This window comes from Xiphophorus hellerii, chromosome 4 (genome assembly GCF_003331165.1).
Source record: "Xiphophorus hellerii strain 12219 chromosome 4, Xiphophorus_hellerii-4.1, whole genome shotgun sequence".
Taxonomy (NCBI): Eukaryota; Metazoa; Chordata; class Actinopteri; order Cyprinodontiformes; family Poeciliidae; genus Xiphophorus; species Xiphophorus hellerii.
This window is the reverse complement of record NC_045675.1, coordinates 11864790-11877839: the sequence shown is the minus strand read 5'-3', so window position 1 is coordinate 11877839 and position 13050 is coordinate 11864790. Positions and strand designations below refer to the sequence as shown.

The window sequence follows — 13050 nt, the reverse complement described above, 5'->3', positions numbered from 1 at the left end:
GTGGTCCAAAGCCAAGTTTGTCAACCGCAAGTTTTTGATGGAGGAGGTCTACCAGCAGTTCAAGGCTGCACAACACGAAGACAATGTGTGTTATGAAATAACACTGATGTGTTTTTCAGAATACCCAAATATTTCTTGAGGCAACTGAGCATAGACAAAAAAATGTTGTCCAACATTCCCATGTTGTACAACATGGGAATGAGGGGGAAAACTTTGTAGATATCTTTCATTTCTAATAAGTGCATAAAGGTGGCATATTATGTTTTCCTGAACAAGTTAGGATAAAAATGTTAATTACATTTTTGCACAAAATCATTGTTAGATAATGAGATGTTAGTCTGCTTCGTTCTGTCTGTTTTGTTTTGAGCTGTTTTAGGGCCTCTTGTCACTTTAAATCCAAGTAAATTGCTGTTGGCCACGCCCTCAACTCAACGTTTACGCTCGCACGTGAAAATGGCGGCAAGTAGATTCACAAACATACAACTGTACACCTTTCAAAAGCAACCAGAGTCACCTGAACAACCAACAAGAATGTATGAAATGGTTTTTGTATGGTAGGTAAGTCAACAACAAAACACAGCCATTGTACAGAGCATACCAAAACTAATTGACCAAACACTGGAGCTCGGCTTAGCTTGCTAGGTGACGGACTCGGCTTGGGTTGCTAGGTGACGGGCTGCCTGGGCTCGGCTGGGACGGTTAGGTAACGGCTCATTTTCCAGACAATGAAAAGCATTAACTTGTTGCCGAAAAACGGCTGGATGTTTTATTTTAAGCGCTTGTGCTGCTCTTACAGACTCAAATGGATGTCTTGAAAAATTTTGAATTTTGCATAATAGGTCCCCTTTGAATTAAAGTTTACTTTAGATTTTAGAGCTATAACTCAACTTTTGCTATTGGTCCTTTTTGTATATGTGCTGCTACCAGAGAGTGGAGGGCCTCCCAGCTGTAGTGTTACCGAGAGATAAAGACCCTTTCTGGGATCCAGTTGAGCCTCTGCTCCTGGGAACTGCTCACATCTGGCTGCAGTCTTTGGCCTTCCGCATCCCTCTGGAGGAGCAGCTGGAGGTACTCCATATGCTTCATACATGAGTGTTATCAGATGCCAGATGAATCTGTCTCTGTTTGCAGGTGTTGGGCTCAGAGGGGACAGAGGAGGCCATCCTACAAGCTCAGCTCATCCCCTGCACTTCCACTGGACTGTATGACACATATTTTAGTTGTAAGCTCACAGAAAGGTGTGTTTTTAAGAAATGTATATTTCCAGTCCACTGGGGGAGGACTGACATCCTGATTGACCCGTCTGAAGTACTGGGTCGACGATTGGACTTCCAGCTGGTCCTGGATCAGTGCTGTGGGGTTCGTTGGATTAGGGAAGCCCGCAATCGAGGGATACAAATTGGGTGAGGCCTGGACAGATGTATTCAACATTTAAGGGCAGTTTGATAACGGAATGACGAATAACTTTAAAATTGGACGTTGAGACTTCCTCACATAACTTTATTTCCTCTGCTGTGTTAGATTCAGGGTATTTGACTGCGGCGAGCTGCTTTACACTCCAGCTGTGTGGCACAACATCAATCCTCTGTTGGATCACCGGGTCCAGTTCACCTCCCTCCAAACATCCCAACGGCTGCTGGACTACCTGCAAAGCAGTGCTGTGGTGTTGGAGCTCTGGGGTCTCCAGGGTGAGGAAGGAAACGGAAATGACCACCACAACACAATTTCAGCATGAAATTATCTTCACCAGGACATATAGTAAATTAGCAGAACATGCAGGCAGGTGTTGTCAGAGTTATGAACAGCTTAGCCTTCAGAAAAGAAAAGACTGTTTGGTAAACCATAACTTCCTACAACATTTTGAAGATAATCTGATGAGATTTCTGGCGAGGCTTCCTGTAGCTTCTCCCACTGGATTGATTGACTGGATGGAGTTTTCTTTTATGCTACATAGTCAGGTTTTTACCACCAACGTTCAGATCTAGAAACTGACTTGGTCACTCCATTAAATACTGGCAAAAAATATATACTGTCATAGGATGAAGTTGTCCCCAAATCAAGGCCTGTCCATCTATGTTATCATTTCAAAAGTACACTGCTATCTGAAAACTTGTAAGGCATCTTATTACATTTATATTCTTGCACGGCTCTGAATTTGATCTCACGTTTCTTTTCTGTTCTTATTGGCTCCACTTTGTGCTGCTCTCTCCTGAACATTTCTGAACTCGCTTAGTATTTCTGAGATACTAAGCTGACTTAAAGAATCCCATGCTGCACTTTCAGCTCCCTCATTATAAGCGGTTTTAGCTCTAGAACACAATTCCTAAATGATTTTTAAAATAAGTTTTCTAAAGTAAATGAGGTTATCAGCTATAAGAAGAGATAACTACTGTGTGTTTTTCTTGTCTAAGAGGGTTGCAGTGTTTTGAGTTCATCTCTTGGAGCTGTGAGAATGACTGCAGAGGGCGTCTTTATCATCGACATGCTGGATCCATCACAAGCTGCAGTAAGTTGAATATAAATGTTTTTTACTGGCAACTGCAAAATCAAATTAAAGTCCAGACATTTTGTGGACTTGCTGATTTGTTCACAGTGTGTTTAAGATTATAAGATGACAGTGACATTCTCCTTTTGGGCTTTCTAATGGAGATCAGAGTTAATGGTTCCATCGATTAAAACAAATAGTCCATGTTTGACTGTCAGCAGCTAATCTCATTTGTGGATCAGACTATTAGCTAATATTTCATTGGCTGCAGCTATCGGACTCTGCTGAGCTTAGCTGTTCAGTCAGAGCTCTTCAACAGGACTTGGAGAAACTGAAGAGTCTCAATGAGTCATTAAGGAAAGAAAATCACAGTCTGAGAGAACAGCTCAACACAGTCAAGAACGGTAACTCAGACATGCACAATTATCCCACTTTGTTGTTTCATACCTGCATTGCTACTCAGTCCATGTTTCCCTCCTCTGGTTTTAGGCGGAGACGGCGTTCGTGGTCGGTCGCTACGTCCCAGCTGTGATGCAGAGTTCGCACGCGCCCTGAAAGTTTTCTACCACAGCATGACCTCTGTTAGGGGTCAGCTGCAGCGCTTGCGCAGACACAGACCCAGTGTAAGTATCTTTGTTTCTATGCAACCTTGGAAGAAGTGAGCCATGATTTTTTTCTAACACTAAATTGTTGTTGCATACACTCTCCAGGAGGAGTCGGACCTGCTGGGACTCAGACTGTTTGTGGACGAGCAGAGTCGTCTGCTGAGGGACTTCTCTGAGCAGCTGGAGGACAGCGTCTCCACACTCAAACAAGACATAGCGGCCATTGTACGCCGCAAAAGAGAACGCTCGGGCATCTGGTCTTAACTCGGTGTTTGTTGATTTGAGAAACTGTAAGTACCTCCAGTTATTCTTTGCATCCCGACAACAGACATGGAAATCACAGAGAAAAACTCAAGTCTTACAAAAGTTTATTAGACTGCATGTAAAATAAGCTTTTACATTACAACTGCAAATAAATTAAGTCAAGTTTTAAAAATCCTAGTTGGAGCTACTTGAACTCTTCCCCCCCCCCCATGCTTTACTGTTAAAGATTGTTGAAGACAGACTTGTGTGAACATGAATGCTTAAAAGCTGAGAGCTTGTTTTACTTTTTTTTCTCCAACCATTTTGAGAGAAAAGCACTGTGGTTAATGTATGTAAGCAGCCATGGTAAAGTACAGACGATTGCTGTAGGTCCAAAAATGGGATATAGGACAAGAACAAAGGCAGATCAGTCATCATACAGAAAATCTATGTACAAGCTAATGAAGGCATAGAAGCACAGACTGGGCCTGATGTGATTATTGCATAACTGCAAGGTCAGAATTTGCACAATCTTGATGAAAACTGTGTTTTTCTGTTTGAAAGGCTAGAATGTTTTTAATTTGCTAGGAATTGAGTACACAAAGTCAGTCAGAAGTATGTTGGGGTTTGAACTCAAGAGGTAGACTTAAAAACCACAAAGCGAGCTGGCACCACCACTTTTACTGATGTATGCTGAGGACTTCTTTACTTCGGAGAAAGCACCCAGTGATGTGAATGCAGAACAAGAAAAGGCTGAGGGTAAAGGTGAGGTAGGTTAGTTCAATGACAAAGGATTAGGACTCAAACTGCAAGAAAACAATATTTACAGGTTGTTACATTTACAGGCAGACAATAAAAGTCGGCGCCAATAAAGTATAATGAATGTTCTTCTTGTTAGCTGCACCTGTCAAGGCAGGTCTGAAGACAAACACATGAACAGGGGTGGATATTACAACACTTGTAAAAAATTAAGTCTCAAACAAATCTGTCAGTCTTTAGAGAAACAAGTTTGAGTTTTAAATGATACTGGAATACTTTAAATTACAGATATGTTTATACAGTTTAAAGTCTCCATTGGGCTTGATGACTGATTCCCCTTAAAGTGTTAATCAACTTACCAGGATCTTCAACATCCAATAAAATATAGAGGTTTTCTGAATTTATGGTAGATATTACAGTGGTTTATTTTTTAGGTTTTCATCTGTCTGGCAGTGTATTTTTAGTTTAAGGGTGCTGTTTATGCCTCTCATTTCTACTCGAAGTAAAATTTATGTGCTCCCCGTTAGAGGATTCTTACCAACCGAGGCCTCAAAATTCAAGATGGTGCCTTGCACAAACAAATCCCACTGGGTTTTAAATGTTGATCTGCAGCCCTGTTAATGGAATGAACTCTAAGTTAAAGATTAACATGCTTCCCAAGTGCAGTGCTTGATGCATCCCTGCTCCAACACACCTGAATTACCTCAACATTCAGTCATTTTGTTCAGGTGTGTCTGACAAGGGCTGGACTTCAGCATCCCAGGTTTAGAAAGATTTCGTTGCACTGCAGACTAAGCAGTTTAATTTTCCTGACATCAAAAAGTTTTAAACTTAATCACCCCTGATATGTAGACAGTTTTTCACAGTATAAAAATATTTGCTAAACAATTAAAAGGTCCATGTTTTTATGTTAGGCCCATATTTGTCTAAGACTTCACACACAGATTAGCATCAACAGCTGCAGGTCAAAATAAACAAGTCACTTTTGTGACAGATGAAGTGTTTGATATAAAAACAAAACTCTGCAGTCATTTTACAAGTTTCATATTTGCGAAGGTCCTATGGAATTAGGTTTTGACTGTGTAATAAGCGCAACAACCTTTTTTCCCCACAACATTTAGCCAGTTCCTGGTCTGTCCAGTGCAAGTTGCAGCTCTCCACAGTTTTCCCTGAATAAATCCTCAATCTGTAACTCAAAGGACCAGTCTAGATCACAAACCACCGCAATGTTCTGGTAGATTCTGCTTTTTGCTGCAGAAAGTGATGAACTCCTCAGGCGCTGGTGCCGTCCTCAGCAGGTCGGCCGTCACTCCCTGTGGTTCCATGGGTAATGAGGGTAGGCGAAACCTCCGATGTGTCCCGCTGGCTGCTGTGCCTTGAGTGGCTGTCTATCTTATGCAGGCTGCTGTGGGTGGAGAGTGGGTGGTCGAGCCGGGGCATGCTACCATGGAGATTGCGGTCCGGTGTGCCTCGGTAAGCTAGAGAATCGCTCCTGAGAGGTGGAGACGTACAGGGGTGAGGACAGAACGGATGGAGGAGTGATGCAAGCAGCGAGGGGTTTCTGAGCTACCTGTCGTCTCGATTGCGGCGCAGGCTGCCATGGTAACTGGCCTTGCTATGGACACTGCTGGGCTTACTTCTGGTCGATGCAGGGTGTCCATGATGAGTCCTGATTGGTTCGTCCAGATCTTCTAGAGCTGCCAAGTGGGTGGAGGAGGCGTGGGTGGAGGTGCCCTGCAGGAAAATACACAAACTTACATTTTATATACACTTTACTTTTGAACTCTTCTGATTTTAATTTTAATCAACAAATTTTACCATTTAGTGTTTTTATTTCACCATACTAAAAAAAAATCTTTGGTCTTTTGCTTAAACTTGAAGTAAAAAAGTATTTGCAGAAAAGCTTTTTTGAATGACACAGTTATCAGCATCGTCTGAGTTGTGATGAGCCTGGAATCTCCAAAAAGAACATTTCTGACTCCAACTCCTGTTATTTATACCAATTCTTAAACCATTCAGTGTCATGTTTCATTTCATCTTACAACAGCCACCAGAGGTTTGTTACTGTATACCCTGAAGCTTCTGCTACACACTGTATATCTTTTTTGGCTGAAAGTGGTTGCAGCCTGCAGTCCTACCTGTGTAGACGTCCCTCTTGACTTCCTGATAATCGGGGTGTTGGGTTCACGCAGCAGAGACTGAGCAAAGTCCGGCTGCTCCTGTAGAACCTGTCGGGACTCATTCACCCCACTGCTGTAGAGAAACCAAACATGGAGGCGTTTATTTCTATGGAGTTCTAGAGTTTTGGGCCAAAAATCAAAACTGGTTGCAGTTAACATGCAACCAGTTTTGCATGAATCAACGAGATGCAACATGGAAGAGCTCAGCCTGTGGCACTGCTGAAGTTGTTGGCCAATGAAGCTCAGTGATACCAGGTCATTAAACCAGGTTTAGTATTTCTATGGTCAGCAGAGGGCAGCATGAAATGCTCTAAACAAGCTTCCTGGTAGATGTGCTGACTTTAAACATGATAAACACAGTGGGCCAACATCAGCAAATAACCTGAGTCAAAAATCAATAACTAGAAAACTTCATAATGGACCTGAAGTGAGTCTAGGAAAGAGTGGAGAGACACAGAATCAGATGAAATGCAAAAATGTTATTTAATCTACAAAGTGAAGAGAACTGTCCCCTAGCAGTATAAGCCATATCATAACTTTTCAGTATTAAGACTCTTCATTATGCCATACTCTTAATTTTCAATTAATCAAAAATGTTGGGTTAGCCTCCAGCCATAAATACTTAAATAAGCAAATTCTTGAAGTATAATCATTGTATTTGAATCTATTCACTAAACAAATTTCATTTTCTGATCACTAATGAATTCATATTTATGACATTTTAATTATTGAAGCATTTAACAGGGAAATGCTTTTTTTTTACTGTGCATGGAGAAAATTGAATGTTGATTCAAAGAAATATTATTCCATCATAGGTAAAGTAAGTTAGATTACCTAGAATGTTATACTTGATAATACAGTGTAAAATATGTTGCTTCTTGTAAAAATCTAATTTCTTTATCAGTTTTTCTACACGAGACTGAAAAAAACCCAGAATCACAACTAATTGATTACAGTTAAAACCTAAAGACATAAAGCATGTGATAAGTCATATCTGTAGAAATTTCAACATTTAAACAAAAGACAATCACATTTCTAGTTTTCTAAAATATTTAGCTGCAAGCAGTTCATTCTTTACTTAACATTTGAACCTATTTGCAGTACATTCCTCCAAAAGTTAAATCCCTTTGGTGATCATCATCATGTGGCTTTATAAATATTAACCTGAAGGCGACTTACTCTTTGCGTCTGCGTCCGTGCAAGAAACTGGCCCATTCAAAGCACGTCTTCTTGCTGCCCACCCAGAACACAGAGGGAATCCCCACCACCAACATCATCAGGTATTTAATCAGGAACAGAACCATGGCCGGCTTGCTGGTCTGCTCAACCTAACAGGAACAGAAACATGTTTAACTCCAGCAGCAGCCAGTCAGCTTTAAAATAACCACTACTGTGAGGAACAAGAAGAAAGCAGAGTCATGATAAAAGCTTTTGCCTAGTAGATTATTTTCTCAACAATAAAGACATAGAAGCTCTGAATGCCACTGAAACAATTTAGAGATTAAGGGTCTAAAAGTATTCGGCCCTGACATATGTTTTTATCCCAGCCAGTCATTCAGGATGATTGAAGATGAGAGTAAATCCAAGTAAAACCCGCCTGCTTTAACAGCTGAACTTCAAACTGGGTTCAACTGCAGTGTCTTTGCCTTCAGCTGAATGATAATTCTGCTGCATCTCCCAGTAGAGGGCAGGAGTTTATTATAGCTGCTGCTCTGCTTTATAGATGCATGTATCAAACATAAACACCAGAGTATTTTTATATCTACTGTATGATCTAGGGAGCGATCTATATTCCAACAGGTTTATTTCTATTTAACCTGTTAGGAGCCCAGAAAAGCAGACCACAAACTAATAAATGCCATTTGCAGACTACCTTTTTTAAATGGTGAGCTGTTGTGGTCTTTAATATTTTATGACAGTAACAGCTTATTTTCCCCTCATGATATGCATAATAAATTCCAAGGAGAGGAAGTCTTTAATATTGCTTAAATCTGATATTTAAGCAATATCTGATGTTTCCTGCTCATCAGTGCAAGAACTAAATGTATAAATTGGGACCTTATGTAATTAAGTATAACATGAATTACTCAAAAGTATGTATGTGTGAGCACAAAATGCTGCTACCAATGGATAAACATTGAAAATATAATACTGTGAGGCAGATTTCTGCTGGGAGCAAAAATTTATTTCCACTAAACTTCAGATCATTACTGTGTTATTAAAATGAGAAATGAAAACAATTTCTCTTATTCTTATACAATTAATCACAGGTTTTCAGTCAGAAGTCTTACTTTACCAAATTGAGTCAATAACTGGATTTTGCATTTGTTGCTTTCATCATATATATATACAGTATATATATATATATAAATAAACACTCAAACTAAGGTTAGTTTACTGTAGATTTTTCCCAGCTGATACAGATATTTGTTTTATACTGAACTCAAAACAAAGTGCATCAACACATGATTTTGGTTGATGCATTTATAGACTGGAAATTGCGCAACTATTCAGTTTTCTCAGTATTTCAATGAGTTGGGGAAAATAAACTCAGAGCTTTCAGTATTTGACCTGATCAAAGGAAAACCGGCTGGTTCTGATCTCTGGTCGATTGATTATTTGATCCCCGATTCAAACATACAAAACAATGTTCTCATTTCTAGACTTTATAAACTCAACCAGGAAATGGGCCTAAAGTAAATCCCATGCTTTAGAGCTGTTATGTAACAAGGAACCATGATCATAAGGGAGCAGCCGGTGCATTAAAGACCTTTGCTTTGCCCTCATTATTTCAGTAATCCACTCCATTTGCTGCAACAAAATTTAGCTGAAAAAAAAAAGAAGTCAAAGCTGAAATGCTGCACCTACTTTTAAAGTGTTAGTGGTAAAACCATTACCTTCTAAACCCAGAAGAAAAGAAAAGGGGAGCCATGGGACTTTAGAATATTACTATCTATAATCCAGAGACACAAGCTACTTGAGCTACAATAATAAAAACAGAATATACAATTTTCCAAAGGTATTAAACTGTTTTGTCCGTCATTCAACGTTGACACATATGATCTGCCTAAGGGACAAGTCCAGTGACACACACACGGACTGAAACACCACAGCAACATGCAGCAGAGGTCTGTCACACACACACACACACCAACACACACACACACACCCACGCACACCTCCACACACACACACACACACACCCGCGCACACACACACACACACACACACCGACCAGTAACATAAGCATTTGCACCTGTCTCCAAACACTCGTACAGCCTGTCATATGGAGGCCGACACTTGTCTGGAAGTCTAATGCAATTTGAAAATGTTGTGCATGCTTTCAACAGGGAGTGGGGGGGGTCCATTTTTCTGGTTATTAATTTAGTAGGCAGACTGTACAAAAACACCGCCCTCCTACTGCTCTTCATAAGCGCTACAAAGCCTTCATAGAGAACAGGCAGCAGAGCATGACTGAGAAAGTCTGGAAGAAAGAGACACCAGCTGAGAAAAGGGAGGAGAAGGCAAGAAGGGGGAGACCAAGAGATGGAAAAGTAGGAAAAACCAGCCGAAGGAGTGAAAGACAAGACGACAAAGAAGACAGAGGAAAACAAAGATTGTAGCGTTTTGGGGAGTCGGTCTGGAGAACTGCATTATGTGAGCTAATGATGCGTACAGCACTCTGGTCTCCTCCCTCACTCACACACACACACACACCAGGGTCTGGTAGTCACAGCAGCTCACACACAGACCTTTTGCACCGAGTGATTAGCTCAGAATATTGCAATTTGGTTTTAAGTTTAAATTGGCAATAACAAAACTAATGATTTGTGGAAAAAAGCAGGAAAAACTAAAAAGATAAGTAATTTATTAAATGCAAGTCATTTATTGAATTTCTGGAATTGACCACAGTAAGGGATTTTTATGAGATCAAAAATGAAAAACAATTACAATGCAACCTAACTTTTATGGTTATTTTTGATTTATTGTATAGAACATTATGATGGTTTGTGGCTGTTTTCTTCACTTGTGACCTGGATGACTTGTCATTATGAATTTTGCTATTGTACAGCAAATACAGTGATAAAACCAACTGGCCAAATGTGCTGGAGCTCTGCTTGGGTTGCTAGGTAACAGGGATGGGCTCGGGAGAAGTTGCTAGGCAACGATGCAGAGCCCGCTGTGACTTAAAATAAAATATACTTTATTGCTCGCCAAGGGGAAATTACTCACATAAGTGATATTAAGTAATGTAAATATGACTCAATATAAATAAATCAATATAAATTGGGAGGTTTATTTGAGACAGCCAATTTCCCAGACACCAAAAATCCTTAACTTACTCTAGAAATTCTAGAATAAGTCAGAAATATAAGAAAAAAGTCCAATCTTAACCCACTTCCCCCTGAGATTAGGTGTAAAAAAGTCGTATATAAAGACTTTTTTACACTCCGTCATCTTTTTCACAGAGGTTAAAACTGTGGAAAAGATGACAATTTCTTATGCTGTGTTGAGCAATCCCTTTGTTTTCCTTTACCATATATGGGCAGGGGATGTGGTACCGCCGACAGTTCTCCTCCATCCACGTCGTTTCCCAGATACCCCGATAGGTGTGTTCATAAATGTAACAGCCAATCACTGTGAATAAGGGGGCGAGGTAGAGCACCGAGAACACGCCCATTCGGATCATGAACTTGACAAGTTTGGCCTGGTTTTCTTTCTCCAGTGGAATCTCCATCCGGACCCGGTTCAGAGCGATAATTCCCACTAAAAGCAGCGAGATGCCAACCTGAGGGAATAATGAAGCAAATGAAGAGGGCACTCAGACAGATGTGGCGCGATTACAATGAGTGATTAGTTCTTAAAGGGTACAGTGAGGCAGTCCACATTTCTAACATATCATTCGCTCCTTTATCTCTTCCACAATCAATCATTTATCCCTTCTTTCATCACTGCTCAGTCTAACTGAACTCACCGCCACATTGAAGCAGAGTGGTGCCAGAACAAACCACCTCAGGGCATCGATGTCATACAAGCCTATGAAACACACTCCACTGATCCCATCTCCCTCGATCTTATTCAAGGCCAACAGGGAGACAGTGAGGGCCCCTGGGAGGCCCCAGGCCACAGCGTGGAAGAGGAGGGCTTTCTTCTCAATGGCCTCGCTGCCCCATTTAGGCACAGCGGCCAGGAACCAAGTGATTGTCAGTACGACCCACCACACGCTGCCGGCCATGGTAAAGAAATACAGGACCATGAAGAAGAGAGTGCATGGCTGAGAGAGAAACAACAGGAAGAACGAGTTCTGTTTATTCAACCATGTGGAAGGAATCCTTTGGGATCAGAATAAAAACATTCCCAGGACAAGATTTGTGATGTTAGGACACAGGTTAATCACTCGCCTTGTTGTGAGAGCCCTGTGTGATGGTTGAAGCTTTGAACTGGGCCGGGCTCACTGCATTGCATGCTACTCTGTCCTCCAGAAGGAAACCCAAGAAGAAGACCAGCGACACCATGACGTAACACACAGCGTAGAAGATGATTGGCCGCTCAGGGTATCGGAACCTATAGAGACACAGTTGATTCATTTCTCTGGTTCACTTTCTAATTCATAGTTTTAAGCCTTCTAGACCAAACGTATCGGCAATAACGCAGCCAAATGCAGAACCGTAATTCCGCCACAGTTTGCGCTATCTGAAAAATTCCAACAGTTTCTGAAAGGGGGAGATGTTGCGCTTTCTAGCCAATATCGGGTTATTACGGTAATTACACTCCCACCTTAGCAGGGAGTGAAATTAATCTGAGCGGCACTCTTAATAGATTGTAGATTGTGAATAACTTGCTAGATATTGAAAGTTCCAGTTGTTATGGATAAATGGGCAAATATATTTACTCACAGGACATTTGAAGAACTACGTACCATTAAAATAAGCAACAGGGAAAGAGGGATTTTAAACTTAGGTGTTAGAGTGTTAAATATGCATACTAAAGATTTGTTTTCATTTCAGATTTAATTCACAGGGTTTTGTAAAAGAAATATTCGGTTAAAAAAAGACAACAAACTACTCTGACCTTGTAACATCGATGAGAAACGTCAGGAACGTGAAGAGAGTTGCAGAGAGACAAATAATAGAAACGACTCCAATGAAGTATCTCATAAAGGTGAGCTCCTGCTGGCTGAAGAACATGGACGGGCAGGGAGCAGAACAGTCCTTCCTTCCCATGAAGGAGTAGCCCAGGTCTGGGTCAACCTTGAGCTCTCGGGGACACCAGAAGCCAGTAATCTCTCTGGACCGTCATGGATGACTGGTCAGTGGGTTCTGGGCCGGTCAGCAGGTCCTCAGCGCGAGGGTAAGGCTCATCACAATCTGGAAACCTGGCAAACAAAACACTTTGTCGGAACATCAAGCTGAATCTGCTACAAGCTTTTCTGAGATTTCAGTTTATGCAATCACACATTAGGAGTTTTGTCTTTTCATGAAGCTATTTTCAAAATCAGTATGTTTACTTCCCTTCCATAACATCAAGCTGAAGGGACTTTTAGGACTAAACATTATCTTGGGAGTAAACTTAATTGTAGATCTAAGAAGTTAAGTGATTTGACAAACTTTACCCTTACAGTAAAAGTTTAGTTTTTAGCTAGAGCTAAGCTAAGGTAGATTTAGGTTTAAAACCTATGAACATTTTATTCTGACTGATAGTATTTTAAGGTTCTGTAGCTGAAACTTTAGTTTTTCGAATTAAGATTTTTGTCACAAACCGTCATACATTTCTGTGA

General features: G+C 40.8%; 2 protein-coding genes across 3 annotated transcripts in view; one reads left to right on the top strand and one right to left on the bottom strand.

Annotated features, from left to right (window-relative positions):
* The first annotated feature begins 8 nt into the window (after positions 1–8).
* Positions 9–3659, top strand: LOC116718480 (kinesin-like protein KIF28P). 2 transcript variants are annotated; one of them, XM_032560467.1, is made up of 7 exons: positions 9–1068; positions 1132–1403; positions 1522–1688; positions 2412–2506; positions 2757–2889; positions 2975–3108; positions 3196–3659. In XM_032560467.1, the coding sequence occupies exons 1-7, from the start codon at positions 913–915 to the stop codon at positions 3352–3354; spliced, it is 1116 nt and encodes a 371-aa protein (XP_032416358.1). In that variant the 5' UTR covers positions 9–912; the 3' UTR covers positions 3355–3659. The 2 variants fall into 2 exon arrangements, with proteins under 2 accessions (XP_032416358.1, XP_032416359.1); XM_032560468.1 differs by having other exon boundaries at positions 960–1202; positions 1268–1403.
* LOC116718479 (frizzled-3-like) overlaps positions 3442–13050 on the bottom strand; it is a 33862-nt gene continuing 24253 nt past the window's right edge. The window contains 9 exon segments of the mRNA XM_032560466.1: positions 3442–5584; positions 5663–5826; positions 6231–6345; positions 7452–7600; positions 10810–11061; positions 11248–11547; positions 11675–11837; positions 12345–12550; positions 12552–12648. Of these exon segments, the coding sequence (XP_032416357.1) occupies positions 5365–5584; positions 5663–5826; positions 6231–6345; positions 7452–7600; positions 10810–11061; positions 11248–11547; positions 11675–11837; positions 12345–12550; positions 12552–12648 (1666 nt within the window). The 3' untranslated portion in view covers positions 3442–5364.

Coding starts and splice junctions, on each gene's coding strand:
- LOC116718480 (XM_032560467.1), top strand. CDS start 913: ATGTGCTGCTACCAGAGAGTGGAGGGCCTCCCAGCTGTAGTGTTACCG. Junction 1,404..1,521: donor AATCGAGGGATACAAATTGG/GTGAGGCCTGGA, acceptor CTGCTGTGTTAG/ATTCAGGGTATTTGACTGCG. Junction 2,507..2,756: donor TGGATCCATCACAAGCTGCA/GTAAGTTGAATA, acceptor CATTGGCTGCAG/CTATCGGACTCTGCTGAGCT.